The 24677-nt window shown below is 46.4% G+C and overlaps 1 protein-coding gene across 3 annotated transcripts in view; it reads left to right on the plus strand.

The window, feature by feature from the left end:
• si:ch211-1i11.3 (mitogen-activated protein kinase kinase kinase 5) overlaps positions 1 to 24677 on the plus strand; it is a 185793-nt gene that overhangs the window by 153858 nt on the left and 7258 nt on the right. Inside the window, exons 27-29 of one of the 3 annotated variants that reach the window (XM_068006406.1) lie at positions 3112 to 3224; positions 7850 to 7926; positions 13219 to 17021. In XM_068006406.1, the coding sequence (XP_067862507.1) occupies positions 3112 to 3224; positions 7850 to 7926; positions 13219 to 13285 (257 nt within the window). In that variant the 3' untranslated portion in view covers positions 13286 to 17021. Of the gene's footprint in view, positions 1 to 3111; positions 3225 to 7849; positions 7927 to 13218; positions 17022 to 24677 lie in introns of those variants that run through there. The other 2 variants (XM_068006407.1, XR_010967279.1) reach the window with 2 other exon arrangements.

Genomic DNA, 24677 nt, shown 5'->3' on the forward strand with positions numbered 1-24677 from the left:
AGTAAAGACAGAACTAGGTCGGATGTTAGGCACTTCTCCTTTTCCCGGAGACCAGTGGACCTGGCTGCCGGCTCGTGCGGTGAACACTGAGTCGCTGAATTCCTTCAAGCAAGAGCTGGACCTGTTTCTGGCTGGGGCGGAGATCACCTCTTATAAGAGGTAGGCATACTGTAACATAAACCAGGGCCAATGTGATCTCCTGGACTAGTTTTGATCGCCTAAGAGGTTTGGAGAGGAATTTTTTAGATTTTGGGGGGAAAATTCAATAAAGGCCGTTTTTGGGCGGGGGTAGCGTGATGCGCTAGTACCCTGCACCCGATGGCCCCTACGCAGGCAGCATGTGAACTTCGTGCTGCCTGCTACTTACCATGATATCTCCGTGCAGCCTCTCACAGAGCAGATCGACCTTTATAGAACCAGGCCAATTTTTGTTCTGTTAAAACCGAGTTTTAAATGCCTTTTATGTATTCACAAAAATCGAGTGGGCACTAACTTAATCGTATGGTAATCCGGCAGATGTCGAGAAGATGTTTCCGCTCGTGAAGGACTCCAAAACTAGGGCCCATAAATATAAGATGGTCACTAATAAATCCAATAAGAAATTCAGGAGAAACTTCTTTACCCAGAGAGTGGTTAGAATGTGGAACTCACTACCACATGGAGTAAATGAGGCGAATAGCATAGGTGCATTTAAGGGGACGCTGGATAATTACGTGAGGGAGAAAGGAATAGAAGGATATGTTGATAGGGTGAGATGAAGTAAGGTGGGAGGAGGCTCGTGTGGATCATGAACACCGGCATAGAACTGTTGGGCCGAATGGCCCGATTCTGTGCTGTCAAATTTCTATGTAATCCACTTCGAATTTTATTTTTAAAAATATAAAATCGAACAATGCGGGCTGCGAGCACGGAACAGGAGAGTGTTTGTGGGGAGAAGTGGCGAGTACTGGGTAAATCCACCGATCCCACCTTTACCAGCGGAGCGCTGTGCTGGAAGGGAGCACGAGATTCAGAGTTAGGGCTACACCACTGTAATGCAGGGTCTCCGATCCACACTGACTTTGAGCCCAGCTCCCCGCCAACAACATGGGATCGGTGAGCTTATCTTTCAGTTCAGCCGTATGGAAATTTACATCCTATATAAAAGTGGCGGGTGTGTTTCATTCAGTAGCGTTCCTTTTAAATACACATTTGTGCTTCAAGGAGATGAAAGTCTTGTGCATAAAACTGTCCTCATAAACCAAGTGAGCCAGTTGGAACAGTGATGAGGCAGCTGGGGTTTTCTGTCAAAAAGCTTTCAGTGGATAGTTGTGGTTTGGCCACATCTCCTCCACTTCCCTCACTTCAAAGAAGCCACCCGGTCTGGCCCCACTGACTAGATTCAGCAACTGTGGCAGCCACACTGGGCAAGTAGGAACAACTGTTTCCATCACACCTGTCTCTTTAAAGATGCCGAGAGCTATTTTTGTTTCTTCAGGAGCCTTCTGTTTTCTTATTTCGATAAGGAGGCACATCAGGGTTTAGCAGTTGAACTCAACTTGCCCAGTCTGCTCAAATTACAGTTCCTCTCCCCACCCAAGACCTACAATTGTTGTTGGGTCAAACGATGAAAACTACCACAACCAATGTCAGTCGGAAGCACTGTTGTCTCAGAGAGACGGTTGTGGGTTCTAGTCCCACACCGGGACTGAAGCAAGACCACAGCAACTTGCATTCATACAGCACCTTTAATAGAGAGAAACGTCCCAAGGCGCTTCACAGAAGTAGAAGGAAAATGGATGCTGCGCCAAAGAGGTGGGTTTCAAACAGGCCCTTAAAGGAGGAGGCTGGTGCTTCAGTGCAGGACTGAGGAGCCAGCGGTGTGTCTTTCAGATGAGATGTTCAGGTGGGATTTTAAGATCCCATGCCACCATCTGAAGAACAGTCCTGGCCAACATTTAGCCCTCAACCAACACCACCAAAAACAGATTAACTGATTCTCTTTCTGATTTGGTTTTTCAACCCCTACATTGAGGCAGCCTGCAGTACATGCCCGTCTCTCTCGTGTTGTCGGCTTTAGGGCATCATAGGGGGCTGCCCACAGGTTCCTAATGTCACAGAAATGTTGTTTCACCTCATAAATGAAGGATGAGGGACCGCGTTAATCTATTTTGGTGAAATACACTGAACTATAAACGTTTCCGATGTGCATGTGGCCCATGGGGAGGGTCACTGAGCAGAAGGGCAGCGGTTCCATGCCTCTGCTGGTTACGAGTGGTATTACGGTGGTCATGTGCCTTGGCCTCTAATCAGCCCCACGGCACAGCAGCGAGAGAAGGGTCATCGTTGCTGCTGTCATTCAGCCCATACTGGCCAACTGAAGAGCATAATTGGGAGGCCTGGGTATGGTCTTAGCCACAGGAAGTACATATATGGTGTGAGCTGTAAGGAGAAAAAAGTTGGAGAATGGAAGGATTTCATCCATTGAAAATTATTCAAATATGGGTACATTTGGATTGGGTCTGAGCAACAATTTGCCTTAAATACCCTGGTTTAATGACTTGCCCCATCTGGAGTACTGAGTACGGGTTCATCATGGGAAGGCGATTACTGCCCTCAAGATGGCCTGGGGGCGGGGGGTGGGGGGCAGAAACCAATAGGATTCCAGGTGTCAGGAGTGTATGTTATATGGAAGAGTTAAGGAAATTGGATTTGTTCTCTTTGGAAAAGAGGAGACTTCAAGTTAACATGACTGAAGTTTTTAAGATTTGCGGGTGATTGATCCAGGTAAAGTCTTCACTTATGGTGAAGTGTCCAAACTCCTGGTGACTCGAGTTGAGGAGTTTAAAAAAAGGAAGTCTTCAGAACTTTTATTTTTAGAACATAGGGTAGGAGACATGAAAAAGGTAACCTTTGCAGTGAATGGATAACTGGGTTCAAGAGACATTGGATGTGTTTCTGGAGTGAGGATGGATTGAGGGCTAGCTTGATTTAAGATCAATCAGAAAAGACTGGGCTTGTTGGCCTTTTCCTGCTCTAATTCAGACAGCAAATCATATCTCTCTCTGAAATGTGAAAATGGACTTCCTGTAAAAGCAGGTTGTTAAAGTTCTCTTCAATGTTCTTGACCAGATGTCCTCTCAGTCGCTCTTTGCAACTTCCAGTCGGCTCCTGCGGATTCTGAAACCGAGGAACTCGCACAGTGGCTGTCGACAAAGCAAATCAATCAAAGGGCAATTGACAAGGTAAGAAGAAGTATGGAGGTTTGTGTGGCGTGTTATAGGGTTATAATGGGAGGGATTTAGAGTGAGAGATGTTCATAGATGTTGCAGATAGGGCATGCAAGGTGGTGCAATGCAAGGGGGTTACAGGGGATGTTATGTTGAGATTTTTTATTGTGAGTAACCGAGCAAGTGTGCAAGGAGGGTATTATGCAGAGAGCAGTGAGAGTTAATAGATTATTGCCGGAGATTATTGGGAGTGTTCCAATGGTCCTCAGTGCCTCGAACTACGAAAGTGAAGAATGAGGCAGAGTTCCGCTCCTCATCGCCATCCAGTGTTCACAGGTGTTCGGGTTTGGCTGCCAGGCGAGGCTTTGCAGGCTCTAGCCTTTCTTTCTACGAGTAGCCTGCCGCTACCCGTGCTCATACAGAAGTGGCCACTCTAATGATATACTGGAGGGAATGATTGCAGAGCTGTACCCTAACAGGAGTCAACACCATCAGGAGAGAAGGGGACATAACAAGGGACAAAATAAATGAAGCACATGATAAATACATTCCCTTGAGGAATAAAAACTCCACAGGAAAAGTGATCCAACCGTGGCTAACTATAGAAGTTAAGGATGGTATTAGATTAAAAGAATAGGCTTATAATGTTGCCAAAAAGAGTAGTTAACCTGAGGATTGGGCGGGGGGGGGGGGGGGGAGTTAGAAATCAGCATAGAAATGGATAAAGAGGGAGAAAGTTGAAAATGAGAGTAAACTAGCAAGAAATATAAAAACAGATTGTAAGAGCTTCTACAAGTATGTAAAAAGGAAGAGATTAGCGAAAGTAAACATGGGTCCCTTAGAGGCAGAGCAGGAGAAATTATAATGGAGAATAAGAAAATGGCAGAAACATTAAACAAATATTTAGTATCTGTCTTCACAGTAGGAAGAATAGAAAAGCAGAATATTTTTTAAAAGGTGAGAGACTACGAAATGTTGGTATTCAGAGGGATTTAGGTGTCCTTGTACACGAATCACAAAAGTTAACATGCAGGTGCAGCAAGCAATTAGGAAGGCAAATGGTATGTTAGCCTTTATTGCAAAGGGGGTTGGAATATAAGAGTAAAGAGGTCTTGCTGCAATTATATAGGGCTCTGGTGAGACCTCACCTGGAGTTCTGTGTACAGTTTTGGTCTCCTTATCTAAGGAAGGATATACTTGCCTTAGAGGGGGTGCAACTAGATTGATTCCTGGGAGGAGAGGGTTATCCTATGAAGAGAGATTGAGTAGAATGGGCCTATATTCTCTGGAGTTTAGAAGAATGTGAGGTGATCTCACACTGAAACGTATAAAATTCTTAGAGACCGTGACAGGGTAGATGCTGAGAGGTTGTTTCCCCCGGCTGGAGAGTCGAGAACTAGGGGTCATAGTGTCAAGATAAGGGGTCGGCCATTTGGGACCGAGATGAGGAAAAATTTCTTCGCTTGGAGAGTTGTGAATCTTTGGAATTCTCTACCCCAGAGGGCTGTGAATGCTCAGTCATTGAGTATATTCAAGATTTAGATCGATAGATTTTTGGACACTAAGGGAATCAAGGGATATGGGGATCGGGTGGGAAAGTGGAGTTGAGGTTGAAGATCAGCCACGATCTTATTGAATGGCAGAGCAGGCTCGAGGGGCCGTTTGGCCCTTTTCCTGGTCCTATTTCTTATATTCTTATAAACTTTCAGCAAGGTTAAAGATTGGAAGAACAAATCCCTCGGGATAGTGGAAATGGAGAACAGATTTCGAGCAGGTAATAGATTCGGGGTCAATTGAAGCCTTAGAAAGGGGGCCAGGTCAATATCTGTTGAGAAGGAGGACTGAGGGCTACAGAGATAGTAACAGTGCTGCATTGATTTCTTTCAAGAAAGGAGAAAGAAAGAAAGAAATTGCAGTTATATAGCACCTTTCATGGCCTCAGGTTGAGCCAGAGTACTTTTGAAGTGTAGTCACTGTTGTAATGTAGGAAATGCAGCAGCCAATTTGCGCACTGCAAGGTCCCACAAACAGCAATGTGATAATAACCAGATAATCTGTTTTAGTGATGTTGGTTGAGGGATAAATATTGGCCAGGACACCTGCTCTTCTTCGAATAGTGCCCCGGAATCTTTTACATCCACCTGAGAGGGCAGATGGGACGTCTCATCCAAAAGTCGGCACCTCCAATAGTGCAGCACTCCCGCAGAATGGGTGCTGGGAGTGTCAGCCTAGATTATTGTGCTCAAGTCTCTGGAGTGTGTCTTGAACCCACAACCTTCTGACTCAGAGGTGAGAGTGCTACCCACTGGGCCATAGCTGACACAAGGGAGGTTGTGTTCATTAAAAGAGGAAATCAACAGTTGGCGGGAGAGAGCTCAGGTTAAAGAGTTCAAACCCGGATTCTGGGTGGAGTGGGTTTGATGGATTGAAAGTTCTTGCTGCGGACTTTGATGCAGTAGAAGTCGTACATTGTACAGCTAGAATTAGCGGACTCTCTGAATGGGAGTGCAGCCACTCTCTTGTTGGAGCTGCCACACCTTATGAATGGGAGCTCAGTGCTCTGACGCTCGTGCCGATCTGTATGGCCGGTGCCACCCCTTCTAAGGAGATTGAGTGAACTCCAGCAGCCACGGTTATCTCGTCGAGCTGCAGAGAGAGATTGAGAGGATGCAGGCAGGAGGCACAGGAACTGAGAAGGTGAGAGAAAGCCAAGAAAAAAGGCTTTAGGAGGAAGTGAGTAACTTGGGAATGCGAAGAAAACAGAGAAAGCAGGAAAGGCCGCCATTTTAAACCGGAACCATAACATTCCCAGTTAGCTGACGGCATTCTTTGGCAAGCTCCTCAGCCAGAACATTAACTGTTAGAGTGCGGAGTTTGAAAGAATCAATGTGGGCGAGGTCATTGGCTAATTCTCAACCCTTCCTAACCTCAGGTTCCTGGATGTATATCCATGTTTCCATGGCAACTGCTAAAAGTCAGATCTATCAGTGCCCAGCAGCATGTTTAACTGGCCGTCCTTGTAGAGTGCTGTTGGATGGCGAATACTGGCAGGCGATTTTGATGGGACAACAGCACAATCACTAAATGCTTGCGTTCCTCTTGGCCCTAGGCCACTGCTGAAGTAGCTTATTCACTGGCGTACAGACGATATGTATACATCATTACAGTAAAGTATTGTAAAATAAAGTTGTGCTTTTTAACTGGACCCTGAGGGAATAAAACAGACTGTGAATTCACACTGGAATTCTCAAACATATGCCGTTTGACTGATGATGTGTATATTGCACATGTAGGGTCCTGGGCACTTAGACAGCTGTTGGCAGTCTTCTAAACGTACGGCAAAGGATCAGCAAGATTTACATCAAAGATGTTTGGAGGCAAAGTAAAGTATTGCCCTTGTAGTTCCAAAGAGGTTTTCAGTTCAATTTAAATGCACATTATTCCACTTAAAGGCGGAGCCTTGTCCTCACTAATAGGGGTCTCCCAATGGCCTAGCTCTGCCCAACGAGGGGCTGAACCATACAGACCAGAATGGTTCGATCTCCAGTCGGTGCTGATTCAGCTGATCTCACCTGGGGCTGCAGCTACTACAATTGGCCCAATGTGCCTCGCTCAAAAAATCCCCAGGGCGGATAATTGGCGGAGATGGGTTTCCTGGGTGTAAACACTGGGACCGATGAGGAAGGTGTGTCTCAGGTGGGGAAGTTATTTGAAAAAGGGTCCTATTTACCTAGCTGCAGGGAGGCAATGGGTTTGTACAAATTGTCGTTGGTTGGTGATGGGTCTGGTCGGGTTATGATTTCCTCCTCCAGTGGCTTGGTTGTCCACAGCAGTGAGTTACTGAGCCACATAACAACAACAACTTGCATTTATATAGCGCCTTTAACGTAGTAAAACGTCCCACAGGAACGTAATCAAACAAAATTTGACACCGAGCCATATAAGGAGATATTAGGGCAGGTGACCAAAAGCTTGGTTACAGAGATAGGTTTTAAGGAGCTTCTTAAAGGAAGAGAGGTAGAGGGGTGGAGAGGTTTAGGGAGGGAATTCCACAGATTAGTGCACAGGCAGCTGAAGGCACGGCCGCCAAAGATGGAGTGATTAAAATCTGGGATGTGCAAGACGCCAGAATTGGAGGAGCGCAGAGATCTCGGAGGGTTGTAGGGCTGGAGGAGGTCACAGCGATAGGGAGGGGCGAGGCCGTGGAGGGATTTGAAAACAAGGATAGACCCGAAGGTCCCCGGCTCGATTCTTGATCTAACTTACCTGATCTCAGCCAGGGTCACAGTTGAGCTATATTTGGACACTGAGAGAAAATCAGCCAGAGTTCCCACAGCCGATTGCGATCCAGTGGCCTCCATTTGTGCGGGTGTCAGGGGAGGACACGGTCCGGTTCAACTGTGATGCCCCTAAGGACGAATAGCCACTGACACTGCCTGCTTAGATCAATGCATGGAGAATGACAACTTGGGGGGTTACCAGAGGTCGCTGGATCTTATGAAACTGGACTCAAGCAAGGACTCCACACCCTCAGGAGGGAAGAGGAGGGGAGGGGAGAAAGTGGGCTAAGAACAAGCTGTGAGTTACATGACAATAACATAACGTTAGCTCTGATGATGTCTGCTGTGTTAATGTTACAGATTATAAGCAATGGTTACACACTGTGGGATCTTCTGAATGAGGCAACGAGAGATGATTTGAAATACACCCAAATAAGGTAACTGTTGTGATTGGGATTCTGTCGCGGTTGTTTATCCTGAATTGCAGTTTTATTTCTAAGAAATCTTCTCTCTCCAGGTCAGGCTTGGCTCAGTCCCACTCCAGCGACTTGAGCACAAAGTCTAAGCTGACACTCCAGTGCAGTACTGAGGGAGTGCTGCATTGTCGGAGGTGCCGTCCTTCGGATGAGACATTAAACCGAGTGCTCCGTCTGTCTGCTCATTTAAGATACCATGGCACTATTGGAAGGAAAGCAGGGGAGTTCTTTCTGGTTCCTGGCCAACAGTGATCTTTCCACCAACACTACCAAACCCAGATTATCTGGTCATTATCACATTGCTGTTTGTGGGACCTTGCTGTGAACAAATTGGCTGCCATATTTCCTACATTACAACAGTGGCTACACTTCAAAAGGTAACTAATTGGCTGTAAAGCACTTCGGGACATCCTGAGGATGTGAAAGGTGCTATATAAATGCAAGTTCTGTCTTTTCCTTTTATGTCACAAGCCATTCCATCCTCATTGTGAATACACAGGAAACATTGGGGGTAAAATCAGTCTTTGTCGGTCGTGCAAAACTGGTGATAGCGAATCAGCCGCCCGTGTTACACCGCGCCCAGGGACTTCAACGGTAACGAAAATTGGACAGAGTGTAAAACAGGCTGCCGATTCACTATCGCCCATTTTGTGCTAACAGGGAAGACCAATTTCGTCCTTCATATCTCAGTGTTAGCTGTGACACCTAGATGTCCTCTGCACGGCGAGCTCGATAATTTTACCCAGACAGATACACTGCCCCACATACTGGCTTCTTGGACTCAGTCCACTTTTTGCACTGATTCTGCCCCAGATACTAAACGGCCTGAAGTGGTTTGACACTATTCCCCAGAGACTGGAGGTTTAATTTGCAGAAGGCACAGCCCGGACCTTGGAGAGGAATTTGCGTTCCCGGTGCACTAATGGACAGGGAGATGGGGCCGTGAGTGCCCAGATGTAGAGGCCCTGCTAGCGGCTAATTGTCGCGGTCACCAACTCAAACTCATAAAATCAGCCCCTTGGTCTGACAGGTACATGAAGCAGAGAGGCCTGGAAGGAGAGCACCTGTCCAGGTAACTTGGGGCCCTTCAAAATGGGTGCAGATCTTACTGAATAGAGCTGCCTTTACCTGGAGTTCCTTTAATCATGAGAACCTGTAATTGGCCTTTCAAAGATTTCAAGACAATTCTCTTTGAATTTGCCCCACTTTTTTCCCTCTAATCCTCTCCCGAAGAAGCAGACTGTGGCGCTGGTCGCCCTCTACCATCTCACCCAGATTAGCGTCCTTCAAGCCTGAGCCAAGGCTGACCCTGCCATCACCTGAGATCAGTTAACTCGGTGCAGACAGTATTGGAGCCAGGGACTCGGTCAGTGCCACACCACCCACCTTGTGTACACTGCCCACTGCACACCGCTAGTACACCACTTGCACACCATTTGCACACCACTTCTACACCATACATTATAGATATCCACTGTGAACCTTTCTACTAGCCTGTGTTCATTTTCTGGCCCATTTTCTCTCTCCCTCTGTTCCTGAAGTTGTTGACTCCATGCTCGGTACCTCACCTGGGTGTCCTTTATACAAGTGTAAATCTTGACAGTCGGTGTTTGTTTGACTGTGGGGAGGAGGGCATGTAGACAATTCCTTACCCAACCTTCACACATGCGCTTCCACCAGGAGTGGGAATTCTGGCTAATGCTCCCCTCCCAAGCCCCGGGATGCCAATTACACACCACAACTCTCCTTGCTAAGACCAGCTAACCCGACACAGACCAGGGAGCAGATCTGGGAGCTTCCTGATCTGCAGGGCTCAGTACCGCACCATATGGTACATTTACCAACTGAAGCCTTGGTGAAACCATCCAGTGGCACCATGGGGAGATCAACCCTGTCATCGACCCGCACGTGTAATCTAAGATACAAGTGGCCATTCTGTGAGTGGCTAACCCTTCATTTCATGAGTTACAACATCACGTCGTATGCTCGGAGCAAGAGACACAACCACATACAGAGTTGGGGGGGACATGAGCAACATTCCTGGGATTCGAAGCCGGGGCAAGGGCACACAATCTATACCACACAAACTGGTCTCCCCCTCAACCACCCTCCCCCTAAATGGTTGTGCCTATGCTCAGAACCATTATGAATGGAGGTGTAATGTGAGTTCACAGACATTGTTGATATGATTGGACTGTTTCTTTAGCCACAGCGCACTTTGTTCCTGCTTTTATTGGATTCCCCTTGTTTCTCTGAGAACTTCCCTTTGATTACAAATCAGCCCAAAAGCCGAGGTTTTCACAGAGGTAGTGACTGGCTGCTCCCCAGACACCGTGTGAGGGCTCTTATTAAATACTGTGCTGTGTTAAATGATGTGGTTACTCTTTGCCTTTTGTTGTCTCACTTCAGCTGCTCTGCATGCTGAGAAGATTGTTGGGCAAAGCTCCTTATATTACTGTGTCAGCAAATTTAGGGAATGTTTGGGTTTATAAATTCTGAAGAATTGACTGTGTGTGTGTTTAACGATGTGAGTGTTTTATAATGCATGTGTGTGCAAGGTGTGTGTGTGTGTGTGCACATGCATCTACTCTTCCTAATTTAAAGTTGCTTAAATCAGATTATCTGTTAATTCAAATTGAAATTGTGCAATAAAGGCCCTCTGTGCTGTATGTTTTAAATTGCTTGATCTGTATGAAAGAAAGCAAGAACTTGCATTTATATAGCGCCTTTCACAATCTCAAGATGTCCCAAAGCGCTTTATAGCCAATGAATTACTTTTGAAGTGTAGTCACTGTTGTAATGTAGGAAACCTGGCAGCCAATTTGCGCACAGCAAGATCCCACAAACAGCAATGTGATAATGACCAGATAATCTGGGTTTTTTTAGGTGTTGGTTGAGGGATAAATATTGACCAGGACATCGGAGAGAACTCCCTGCTTTTCTTCAAATAGAGCCGTGGATCTTTTACGTCCATCTGAGAGGGCAGACAGGGCCATTGTTTAACGTCTGATCTGAAAGACTGCAGTACTGCACTAGGTGTCAGCCTAGATTTTGTGCTCAAGTCTCTGAAGTGAGACTTAAACCCACAACCTTCTGATTTAGAGACAAGAGTGCTACCAACTGAGCCATGGCTGACACCATATGTGTAGATATATATAATTACACAATACCTGAAGGCAATGGGTCCTGCCAACATGCCAGCTGTAGTACTGAAGACCTGTGCACCAGAGTTGGCTGCTCCCCTAGGCAAGCTACGAAATTGACATCTACCCGACAACGTGGAAGGTTGCGCAGGCATATACTACGCACAAAAAATAGGATAAGTCTAACCCGGGCAATCACTGCCCTATCAGACTCCTCTCAATCATCAGTGTAGTGCTGAAAGGAGCCATGCATCATGATTTGGACACATATCCCTGTTCCTTCATCATCACTGGGTCAGTATCCTGGAATCCCCTGCCTAACACCATCAACACGCGGACTGCAGGGGTTCAAGGTGAAGGCCCACCATCAATTTCTCGGGGCAACTAGGGATGGGCAATAAATGCCGGCCTTGCCAGTGGCACCCACATCCCGAGAACAGTGCCCACCCGCGTATAGCGGGCGCGTTGGTGCGAACTCAATTTGCCCGCTACGTGCGATAGCCGGTATAATGTGGCCAGGGTAGTCCAAGGTTACTATACCAGGACTTATAATCTTTTTGTTCTCGCTCAGAGTTACTAATTATTTTAAGAGACAAAATTGAATCAAGTGGCTAAAGACTGGTATTTCTGAACATGTGTATTTTAGATCAAACCATCATTACATGTACTAATTAAGACAAAATTCAGAATTAATGACAAACGACTGCAGAGATTGGAGATTGACATTGCAAGGGTGAATCAAAATAAGCAGAGCTTACTTAATCAAAAGCAAAATACTGCGGGTGCTGGAAATCTGAAATCAAAACAGAAAATGCTGGAAATACTCAGCAGGTCAGGCAGCATCAGAGAAGAGAGAATCAAAGTTAATGTTTCAGGTCGATGACCTTTCATCAGAACTGTAAGAAGTAAAGATTTAACAATTTTTAAGTTTGCTTAATCCCCGGTTACAGTATAATGAGTAACTGTTGGGCTCCAGAATTTGAAACAGTGCATGGGACGATATGTGAGCGATATCTCAATTTAATAACAAATAGATTAAAGACCTGGTTCGGTTTAAGAGGCAGTCAGACTGTCCTGTTAATTTTTAAATAGAGCCGGAAAGTGTTCTGCTCAGCCAGCCGGCAAGAAGGGCTCACAGCAGTGGCAGGAGTTGTAGAGGCCAAGGGAAGGGTTTGGGACTCAATGACAGGTAATGGCACTGTAACCAGGTGCGAACAGCTGCTTGAATTGCCCGTATTAGTCGGCACGCTTAATACGGTTTAAATGGCGCCTTTGTAATTGACGCCTGTGGTAATAGGTTAGAGCCATTTGCCTGTTATAGGTGGCTGTCCAGGACACGTGGGGACCGTGTAAGTGGTGGAGACGGTAATATAATCTGGAGTGTGTGTAAATCGTCCAGCAATTTGTGGCGAGGAAGAGATGCCCCGTGAGTTGCGAATCGCCACAAATTGCTGGACGGTTTGTGCCGTTAGCCTCGCCCTCAACCTCCCCGTGGGTTTCAAGAAATTGCTGCATTTGCGCATTACCCATCAAGCTCACCGCAAAAAGTTAGAGCCGGTACTTAACAACGTAAGGACCCTTTCAATGAGATATATGTTCCTGCAATGCCACTCAACCTCTCCGGCCCAGAAATGGAACAATTGAAACTGTGGAGTCTAATTCCTGCAGCTAGTAAATTTTTCTTCCAGATTTTTAAAATTTAAAATTTTTATCATACTTTCTCTTTTTGTTGCTCTTTTCTCTCTCTCTTTCTCTTTCTGTACCTGATTTGACTCTATTCACCCTATTTCCTTCTCCACCGTTCCTCTGTTTCTTTCTCAATCCTTAAATCTCATTGGTCCCGTCGTTCACCGAGGTCCCCAGATGCCCCGTTATCAGCTCGCAGTTCCAGCTCGCAAAAAATCTTTGAGCTGAAGGATGTAGAAAAAAGTCGAACTAACGGGGCACATCACGAGATTCCCCGTTCCAGCAAAATCTGGGCCAATATGTATGTGTGTGTATGTTTATTTATATTTAAAAACGTGTGTGTACATGAGCGAGGGAGCATTGTGCATTTACGTGAAGCAGGACCTGTCTCAGCAGTCACTGAAAGGGTTTCTTTCTGTGTTAGGGGTGGAATGTTGTGCAGACTCTGGGCTGCGATCAGTGCCCACAGGAAGGTGGAGGGCAAGCAGTAGGTACTGGGGCACTCGCCACGTAGGACGTGCTGTCTTTTTCGAAAAACAAGTGCTGTCGAACACCAAGGTCAGACTTAACCCCACGATACGGGACGGACAGAAAGGCCGGCAAAAGGCTCCCCCGAAGGGAACAGGCGGCCTGCTCCGTGATGGCAGTGAAGGGACCAAGGCGGGGGCTGCAGTCTGCCTCCCCGTGCAATCGAGACTGCCACGGGTTTAACAGTCGGAGCTAAACCCACTTCAGACGTTCAAACCCGATCATGCAACGTCAGACAGCGGGAGTGTACGTGATCCAATGTTCACGGCCGACGCTCGATCGGATGTTCACGGCCGACGCTCGATCGGATGTTCACGGCCGACGCTCGATCGGATGTTCACGGCCGACGCTCGATCGGATGTTCACGGCCGACGCTCGATCGGATGCTCACGGCCGACGCTCGATCGGATGCTCACGGCCGACGCTCGATCGGATGCTCACGGCCGACGCTCGATCGGATGCTCACGGCCGACGCTCGATCGGATGCTCACGGCCGACGCTCGATCCGATGTTCACGGCCGACGCTCGATCGGATGTTCACGGCCGACGCTCGATCCGATGTTCACGGCCGACGCTCGATCGGATGCTCACGGCCGACGCTCGATCGGATGTTCACGGCCGACGCTCGATCCGATGTTCACGGCCGACGCTCGATCGGATGCTCACGGCCGACGCTCGATCCGATGTTCACGGCCGACGCTCGATCGGATGTTCACGGCCGACGCTCGATCGGATGCTCACGGCCGACGCTCGATCGGATGCTCACGGCCGACGCTCGATCGGATGCTCACGGCCGACGCTCGATCGGATGCTCACGGCCGACGCTCGATCGGATGCTCACGGCCGACGCTCGATCGGATGCTCACGGCCGACGCTCGATCGGATGCTCACGGCCGACGCTCGATCGGATGTTTGCAACTAATTTGATGTTCACAACCGACAAAGCATTGTGTGCAGAGTACAATTGTTTGTATGGCAAGTAACCAGCAGGGCCACAGGGCGGGTACACACAGACAGGAGTTGGTCCTGAGCTGGAACTTCCCACTTGTTCCCAAATCCCGATGGGTACTCTCCTATTTCTCCACATTATGGAGGATGAAAAGGCACTTTATTCTCATTCGGTTTCAAAAGGAAACATTCCAGGGAATCACTTCCTAAACACGTTCCAAGATTTGAATGCCCTGATTTCCTTGCGTCATAATTAGTGTTGCCAACTTTGGTTGAACTTATTCCTGGAGGTTTCATCACATGACCTCCAGCTGCCCCGCCCAATCAAACAGCCTTTATTTCCCATCTCCAATATTTTTATAACTAATAAACAGAGGTGTTGAAAGAAAATGAAAAAAACACAATTTTGTTTAATGCCCCTCTGATTTTCCTCCTGGATTTTGCTCGCAGCAGTGTCCTGGAGATTAATCTTCAATTCCTGGAGACTCCAGGACAATCCTGGAGGTTGGCAACCCTATTCATAATAGAGGGAGATGTGTCCGCAACAGTGAAATTTATTATTTGTTATTTTAGACAAATATATGTATTAAAACAGTATATTAAAATATTTTATGAATTAATAAATATTCTTTAATGGAGGTGATATAGCTTCCTGACAATTACTTGGCTTCCAACTACGATAACGGATTGTCTGTCACTTAAACTCACTCAATCGCAATGACCCAGTGCAGACCAGAAGTGCAACCTTTGACCTTCTTGGTGTCCATAATCTAGAACCTCTTTGGGAAACGCTCTTACTGACAGCCACCAGGGGGACCCTTCCTAACAATCCTGCTGCTAATTGTTTACCGGGAGTCTATAAGTCATTGAGGGGTCATCCAGCATCCAGCTGGAGAGGGTCCAGTGTTTTTTTATAATATATTTTAAAAAGCATATCTGGAATGTTAAACCATTTGTACAGCCAGTAACATACAGCTGGAATTTGAATCCCACACAAGTAAAGGTCTGGCCCTGGACCATTTAAGGCTTTCAGCTGCACTTGCTGTTATTTACACTCAATGAGTGACCTTTGGCTGGTGATGGATCCACCTTACGTAGGAAGTTGGGATTAGGCCATCCGGTCCATAGAGCCTGCTCTGCCACTTGGTTAATAGCCTTATCTTTTTGATCGCTGTTTTATATGAATATAGTAACAGGAGTAGGCCATTCAGCCCCTCAAGCCTGTTCCACCATTCTTTTAGGTCATGGCTGACCTGTACCTCAAATCCATTACTCCATATCCCTTCATACCCTTACCCAACAAAAATCTATCGATCCCAGTCTTCAAAATTTCAATTGACCCCCAGCATCCACTGCTTTTTGGGGGAGAGAGTTCCAGATTTCCACTACCCTTTGTGTGAAAAAATACTTCCTGATTTCACTCCTAAATGGCCAAGCTCTAATTTTAAGATTATGTCCCCTTGTTCTGGATTCCCCCACCAGAGGAAGTAGTTTCTCTGTAGTTACCTTATCGAATCCTTTTAACATTTTAAACACCTCGATCAGATCACCCCTCGATCTTCTAACCTCAAGGGAATACAAGCCAGGTAAATACAACCTGTCCTCATAAATGAACCCTTTTAGCCCCGGTATCATTCTGGTGAATCCGCGTTGCACCCCCGCCAAGGCCGTATATCCTTCCTGAGGTGCGGTGCCCAGAACTGAATGCAGTGTCTCCAGATGGGGTCTAACAAGAGCTCTGTCCGCTGTAACATGACTTCCACCCCTTTGTATTCCAGCCCCCTTGAGATAAAGGCCAACACTCCATTAGTCGTTGTAATTGCTTTTCGTAACTGTGCACTAGCTTTTAGTGATTTGACTTCTAAAATAAATACCTATCTCCTGACTAAGCATCTCAATTGTTTCTAAATCTATGGCCTTCTGGGACAGTGCATTCTACATTTTCACAACTCTCTGTGAAGGATTTTCATTTCCTCTGGATTTTCTTCTGAACAGTTCCGTTTGAATTCCAACATTACCTTTGTCCCCTCTTTGTACCACAGCATGCCAGTTGGCTCTTTATTAAGACCGAAGTGCCACCTGTTGCCATCTTCTACATGCATGGCATCAGACAGATCTTGTTTCGATCCTCTGACAGTCAGCCCAGAGGGGTTGTTCCCCTCTCAGAAGCTAACCTTGTAGAGAACTGTTGAAATAGTGACTCCATCAGCTTCAACTTTTCAGTGTCAGCCGTGGCTCAGTGGGTAGCACTTGTGCCTCTGAGTCAGAAGGTTGTGGGTTCAAGCCCCACTCCAGAGACTTGAGCACAAAATCTAGGCTGACACTCCAGTGCAGTACTGGGGGTGATCTGTATTGTTGGAGGTGCTGTCTTTCTGATGAGAGGCCCTATCTGCCCTCTCAGATGGATGTAAAAACATCACATGGCACTATTGGAAGAAGAGCAGGGGAGCTCTCCCAGTGTCCTAGCTAACATTTATCCCTCAACCAACATCATTAGAACAGTTTAATTGTTCATTTATCTCATCACTGTTTGTGAGATCTTGCTGTGTACAAACTGGCTGCTGTGTTTCCCAATATTTGTGACTGCGCTTCAAAAAAAAGTACTTCATTGGCTGTATAGTGCTTTGGGACACCCTGCGGTCATGAAAGGTGGGTATTTCTCTACAAAAAAATAAGAAACGCTAAAATGTGACTTAACCTTTACTTTACACACTGTAAAATATTTTGTTAAATAAAAATTATTTTTCCTTAGCTCAACATTCTGGCCTTTTATTTTTCCGCCGGTGTTAGAAAACAGCTAGTGTTTCAAATGTCAGTCTATGGAGGCAGTCCTGCGAGGTGGGCCTGTGTGCTGCACTCTCGCCCTGTGGAATGGTTTCTCATGTCTGTCCTCCCTGGGCCCTCGGCCTTGCTGTACGTTGGGCAGCCTGCTGTAGTAATTAAATAGAGGGCAGTCTCTACCCAGGTCTCATTTGCCACTGTCTGTAACTATACTGTGTGGTACACAATACTTAACTAATTGTAATAAAGAGTGGGTACGGCAGTGTAGTAGTCATGTTACTGGACTAGTAATCTAGTAGGCCTAGACTAATAATCCGGAGAACCTGAGTTCAAATCCCACCGTAGCAGTCTGAGGATTTGAATTCAGTTTTACAAGATCAGGAAATAAAAAGCCGGTATCAGTAAAAGTGACCATGAAGCTGTCGGGTTGTCGTAAAAACCCCACTGGTTCACTAATGCTCTTTGGGGAAGGAAACCTGCTGCCCTTATCCGGTCTGACTTATATGTGACTCCAGTCCCACACTTACGTGGTTGACTCTTAACTGCCCTCTGAAGTGGCCTAGCAAGACACTCAGTTATATCACCAGCTAGGGGATGGGCAATAAATGCCAGCCTTGCCAGCAGTGGCTACATCTTGAGAATGTCTTTAAAAAAAACCCTCATTCAGAAAATACATCACTTACCAATCCCAAACTCCTCACACGTCACTTGTTAATGATTTCTGATAGTTCTATGAATCACAGCAGATTCATATGCAAAATCTAATCTTGAAACATGACCCGGTGATAGCACTCTCCCTCCTGAGTCATAAGGTCATGTTTTCGAGCCTCACTCTAGGATTTGAACACATAATCTAGGCTGACAGTTCAGTGCAGTACTGAGGGAGTGCTGCACTGTTGGAGGTGCCGACTTTTGAATGAGATGTTAAACCATAAAAGATCCCATGCCGCTGTTCAAAGAAGAGCAGGGGAGTTCGCCCAGTGTCCTGGCCAACATTTATCCCTCAACCAACACCACCAAAAACAGATCAACTAGTCATTTATTTCATTGCTGCTCGTGGGGACTTGCTGTGTGCAAATTGGCTGCCATGTTTCCCTTCATTACAACACACTTCAAAAAGTACTTTGTTGGCTGTAAAGCACTTTGGGACATCCTGAGGTGCTATATAAATGGAAGTTTGTTCGTTCTTGTAAATATAACAAGAACAATCACATTGAAATCAGAGATGGGAAAGAGTCCCATGTGAGCACTTCCTGATCTGTGATATCTGGTGGATTTAGTTCACTTGCAGAGACAAGCTCCAATTTAAGTGCACTTTGATTCCATGAAAAAGTGAGGCAGGATTACTCCTCGATTTGTTTTTGTCTGTTCCACCCTTTTTATTCTTGGTTTAACTGGTGATTTGCTACTTTGACAGCAGTGTGCGCTGCCTGGGAATCATGCTGAATGCGGGTTAGTGGTAATTAATGTCAAGTTAGACTTAACGCCTCCCCCCTTTTTAAAAAAACACACACCCCATCTTCTTCTGAGCGCAAAGAGCACAAAAACACCATTACTGACTGGATAGGTCCGCCCCAGCGCCCACTAATTAATAACCTCATTCTCCCTCACTGCCGAGTACCAACCACTTCATCCACACCATCATTTAAACAACAGGAATCATCAAAGAGACAGACAAGCAAAATGAAATGTTAGTTAATCACAGCTCTTTCTAATGGTTGATTCATTCTTAAGTGAAGAACAAACAGAGACACATTGGGCCTAACAGTGAGTCCTCGAATCCCGGTAGCTGTCCAGACTGGTGCCTCAGTTTCGGCGTAAGTGTGCTACTTGTGAGCCAGGTTGTATATCTGAGTACACTTGTGTCACAAAGCAAGCTGCCAGCCTTAGCTCTGTTCACTCACTCTCTCCTCTTGGGTCTGATAGTTGTAGGTTCAAGCCCCATTCCAGCACATAATCTCGGCTTTAGTGCAGTCCTGAAGGAGTGCTGCGCTGTTGGAGGTGCTGTCTTTTAGATGAGATGTTTAAATTGAGGGATTGTCTATCCTCTCACCTGGATGTAAAAGATCCCCCAGCGCTATTTGAAGAAGGGGCAGGGGAGTTTGCCTGATGTCCTGGCAAATATTTATCCCTCAACCAACGCCCTAAAAAAAGATTAACCAATTATTTATCTTATTGCTGTTTGTGGGATCTTCCTGTGCGCAAATTGGTTGCTGCATTTCATACGTTACAACAGTAACTATACTTCAAAAGTACTTCATTGGCTGTAAAGAGCTTTGGGAGGTCCAGAAGATGTGAAAGTTCTTACTTTAGAACGTCAGGGAATGTAATAATTTTCAACCTTCCTACCGTATCCCCTGAAATTATTAAATCATACACTGTATACATAACAACAACCTGTCGGATGACATGTTAAACCGAGCCCCCATCTGCCCACTGAGGTGAAGGTAAATGATGGATGAGGGTTTCAGCAGCAGATGAGCTGAGGCGGGTGCGGAGACTGGCGATATGGAGGTGGAAGTAAACGGCCTTGGTGATGGAGAGGCGATGGGGTCAGAAGCTCAACTCAAGGTCAAATAGGATGTCGAGGTTAAGAATGGCCTGGTTCAACTTGAAACAGTGAGGGAAAGGGCCGGAATCTGTGGTGAGGGAATGGAGTTTGTGGCGAGGGCCGAAGACAATGGCTTCGGTCTTCCCGATGTTTAATTGGTGTAAATCGCAGTTCATCCAGGACTGGATGTCGGATAAGCAGCGTGACCAATCAGAGGCACTGGAGGGGTCGCAAGAGGTCGTAAACAGGTAGAGCTGGATGTCATCAGCATACATGTGGAATCTGACACCATGAGGTCGATATTAACCCCCCATGATGGGCGGGAGAGGGTTAAAAATTTTAAAAATTGGTTGCCGCATTTCATGCATTACAACAGTGACTATTATTCAAAAGTACTTCATTGGCTGTAAAGAGCTTTGGGAAGTCCTGAGGTTGTGAAAGGTGTTAGATCAATACAAGTCTTTCTTTGAGTGTAAAAACATCTATCAGGCAGTGCTCCAAGTTGGCACTTCAACACATAGCTTCCGACAGCATGCCATAGTAGCACAATGTCATTGACAGTGGGTTCAGACCAGCAGATTCCAGCATGATTCCATAGACAGTGTGTTCAGACCTGCAGATTCCAGCACGATGCCATAGACAGTGTGTTCAGACCTGCAGATTCCAGCATGATTCCATAGACAGTGTGTTCAGACCTGCAGATTCCAGCATGATGCTATAGACAGTGGGTTCAGACCTGCAGATTCCAGCATGATGCTATAGACAGTGGGTTCAGACCTGCAGATTCCAGCATGATTCCATAGACAGTGTGTTCAGACCTGCAGATTCCAGCATGATGCTATAGACAGTGTGTTCAGACCTGCAGATTCCAGCATGATTCCATAGACAGTGTGTTCAGACCTGCAGATTCCAGCATGATTCCATAGACAGTGTGTTCAGACCTGCAGATTCCAGCATGATGCTATAGACAGTGTGTTCAGACCTGCAGATTCCAACATGATGCTATAGACAGTGGGTTCAGACCTGCAGATTCCAGCATGATGCTATAGACAGTGTGTTCAGACCTGCAGATTCCAGCATGATGCTATAGACAGTGTGTTCAGACCTGCAGATTCCAGCATGATTCCATAGACAGTGTGTTCAGACCTGCAGATTCCAGCATGATTCCATAGACAGTGTGTTCAGACCTGCAGATTCCAGCATGATGCTATAGACAGTGGGTTCAGACCTGCAGATTCCAGCATGATGCCATGGGCAGTGGGTTCAGACCTGCAGATTCCAGCATGATGCCATAGGCAGTGGGTTCAGACCTGCAGATTCCAGCATGTGGTGAGCTTCTGGTCTCCAGTCCCTGGGCTGCTCTTGTCCTCCCCCTTGTGGCCAGTTATGAAGCAGCATCCGCAAAAGCCAGAGAACGAACTGTGTGTCGGATAAGGAGACTGTATTGGTGCGGGGAGGCCTCGTTTGCATAATGAGACAATTATTTTTCTTAAGTATTTTATTTTGCAGAATGGAATTGTGTATTGCCTTTTATGATCATTTAAATTCACAACAACTCGCATTTGTGTAGCACCTTTAACACAGATAAACGTCCCAAAATGGACGCCGAGCCAGAGAAGGAGAGATTAGGAGGGGTGACCAAAAGTTTGGTCAAAGAGATGGGTTTTAAGGAGAGTTTTAAAGGAGGTGAAGAGGGGCTTAGGGAGGGAATGCCAGAGGATGGGGCCTAGGCAGCTGAAGGCACGGCCGCCAGTTGTGGGGCAACGGGAAGGGGGATGCACAATTGGCCAGAATTGGAGGAGGGCAGAGATCTCGGAGGGTTGTAGGGCTGGAGGAGGTTACAGAGATAGGGAGGGGCGAGGCCATGGAGGGATTTAGGCATGAGGATGAGAAATTTAAATAGGCGACATTGGTGAAACGGGAACCAAATGTAGGTTTAAATTCAGATTTAATCGCATTTAATTTTAAGTTGCCACATTCACAGATGCCAAACATGAATGCCAGCCTTGGCTCAATGGCAGCGCTCTCGCCTCTGAGCCAGAAGGTCATGGGTTCAAGCTCTATTACAGAGATTTTATGATAACACACTGGTGCAGCCGGCAGTGTTATCCTGGGGTTGAGTGGAATGAAACGTTCTCCTGTTCTTTGTACCCGGTTGTATTGTGGGTTAGAAGTAAAAGTCCCTCGAATCTGCCCCATCAGAAGTACAGCTCGTGGTGCACCAGCTCGCCTGGAATTTCCGCTGGTGTTTTCCGGTGGGAGATCAGCAGAACCCTCGGAGAAATGGTGCAAGCAGCCAAAGACGGCCATTAATGTGGTTTCTCTATGGGTTCCGCCGATCTCTGACTGAAGTTACAGCTGGGGATCAGGAGAAGCCTGTAGGGCCGTAACCTTTCCATCTCTGACATCAGCCATCCTCATGACCTCTGGGGAGACCGACAAGTCATTGCAGCTGCATCGTGGGTAAAGCACGATGTGCCATCTGCGACAAGTTCCGGTCATTTTTATAACTCGCTGTTTGCAGTGCGTGGCTCCCTCCTTCAAAGAGGAGGGCCGAGGCCTCTTATCGGCCCGCTGCCTCGCTCTGTTCCTGCTGACGGTTAGACCTGCCGAAACCTTTTTCCGTCAGTGCTGAGTTCCGGCCAACCTGACCCCCATGATCAATAACCCGGTCAAACATTCCCAACAGGCCTTGTGCGCCTGACCTCAGATCAACCATTTTATCCCCGTAGGCCCTGCCCTTTGTTGGATCTGTCCCAAGGCAATGCTAAAGACCAAACCCCTTCAGTTCACTTCTATTACAGGGTTCACCTGCAACAGCTCTGCAATTTTCCCAGTTTCCCCTGGTCTAATTATAGGCAGTTCTGCGTCTCTCAACTCACACGCATAACAACAACAACAACAACAACAACAACTCACATTTATATAACACCTTTAACGCAGTAAAATGTCCCAAGGTGTTTCACACGTGTGTAATCAGACAAAAATTGACACTGTGCCAAAGGAGGAAACAGGTGACCAAACGCTTTGTCAAAGAAATAGGTTTAAGCAGATTCTTAAAGGAGGAGAGAGAGGTAGGGAGGTGTAGAGGTTTGGGGAGGGAATTCTAGAGCTTAGGGCATGGACGGCTGATGGCACAGTCTCCAGTGGTGGAGCGGGTTTGAGACTGCTCACACTCTCCTCGTACAGCTGGTAAAAATAGGAGCCTTTGCATTCCAGCAATCTGGACCAGATTCAAGCGTAATTCTGAGAGGTGATGAGATAGTTGTTTCACCATCCAGTCATTCAATGTTTCCATTCTAAATTTTCTAGGCTACATTCTAAACAATCCGCCCAGCTAATTACACTGCCACCAAGACACATTCATGAAGCACCACCCGGTGTAAGGTCACAAATATCCACCCTGCTCAGCTACACAAGAAAGAAAGACTTGAATTTATATAGTGCCTTTCACAACCTTGGGATGTCCCACAGTGCTTTATAGCCAACGAAGTACTTTTGAAGTGCAGTCACTGTTGTAATGTAGGAAACACGGCAGCCAGTTTGTACACAGCAAGATCCCACCAACAGCAATGACCAGATAATCTGTTTTTTAGTGATGTTGGTTGAGGGATAAATATTGGCCAGGACACCGGGGACAACTCCCCTGATCTTCTTCAAAATAGTGCTACGGGATCTTTTACATCCACCTGAGAGGGTAGACGGGGCCTTGGTGTAATGTCTCATCCAAAAGACAGCACCTCCGACAGTGCAGCACACTTCAGTATCAGCCTGGATTATATGCTCAAGTCTCTGGAGTGGGACTTGAACCTAGAATGTTCTGACTCAGAGGTGAGAGTGCTACCACTGAACCATGGCTGACAGTAATGACATCAGTCCGGAATATATTTCCAAACTCTACATTTAGAATTATTTGGTCTAAACTATCATTGGCAAATTGCTTAAGTGGAGTTGGTACAAAGTGTGAGATGGGATGCTTTCTTCATTCTGGGCAGGGCAGGGCCAGGCTGTGCCTTAAGGAGACCTTCTCCAGAATATGCAAGTTGGGACATTGATTTAACTGAAAACCTTTAAATGTAACGGGTGGGGATTGAGTGGTTGAACCCAAAATGTCTATTGAATAACAGAGCAATGTCAAATCCAGTTTTGGTGACTAAATGTAGATTTGACACCGGGGAGATCTCATGCTGTCTCACTCCTGATCGATTTCATCCTTCCCTGCTCAGGCAGGTCAGGCCGAGAGCAGCCCAAGAATCAGCGAGCTAGAAAAGGAGCTTTGTACTTTCTCTTTTCCCAAGTAAATAGACAGCAGGGACTTCAAACAACACACTGCAGAAAAAAAATTGTGTTATAAGCAGCAAGGGACGATGTAAAAATATCACATGAAAACTCCTACAGTACTGTGATGTTGTTAATGATTGTGTGTGGATCGGGCTCCTCCATCTGTCTCACTCCTGCTCAGCCCTGTGAGAGCGTGACGACAGGGCTGAGAGATTGTCAGGACAGTTATGTCCCTCTTTGAAGGGCAGGCGTAGCCAAGTGAAGAACTGTCATGGCTGCTCAGCTCATTTTCTTCACAATATAATAGATTGTTTTTTGTCTGGACGACGATTTTTTTTTTGTAGAATGCGATCGGTTAATCAGAAAGGAGAGTTGTTATTCTTCATGTCTGAGTCTTGACTGTGTGTGTTTTAAAATTCTCATCCTCATGTTCAAATCCCTCCATGGCCTCACCCCTCCCTATCTCTGTAACCGCCTCCAGCCCTACCACCCTCCGAGATCTCTGCACTCCTCCAATTCTTGCCTTTTGCACATCCCCGATTTTAATCGTTCCACCATTGGCGGCCGTGCCTTCAGCTGCCTAGGCTCTAAGCTCTGGAATTCCCTCCCTAAACCTCTCCATCGCTCTCTCCTCCTTTAAGACGCTCCTTAAAACCTATCTCTTTGACCAAGTTTTTGGTCACCTGTCCTAATATCACCTTATGTGGCTCAGTATCTAATTTTGCTTGAGAACGCTCCAGTGAAGCACCTTAGGACGTTTTACTACACAAATGGCACTATATAAATGCGAGTTG

The sequence above is a fragment of the Heptranchias perlo genome, chromosome 26 (genome assembly GCF_035084215.1).
Source record: "Heptranchias perlo isolate sHepPer1 chromosome 26, sHepPer1.hap1, whole genome shotgun sequence".
NCBI classification, from domain to species: domain Eukaryota; kingdom Metazoa; phylum Chordata; class Chondrichthyes; order Hexanchiformes; family Hexanchidae; genus Heptranchias; species Heptranchias perlo.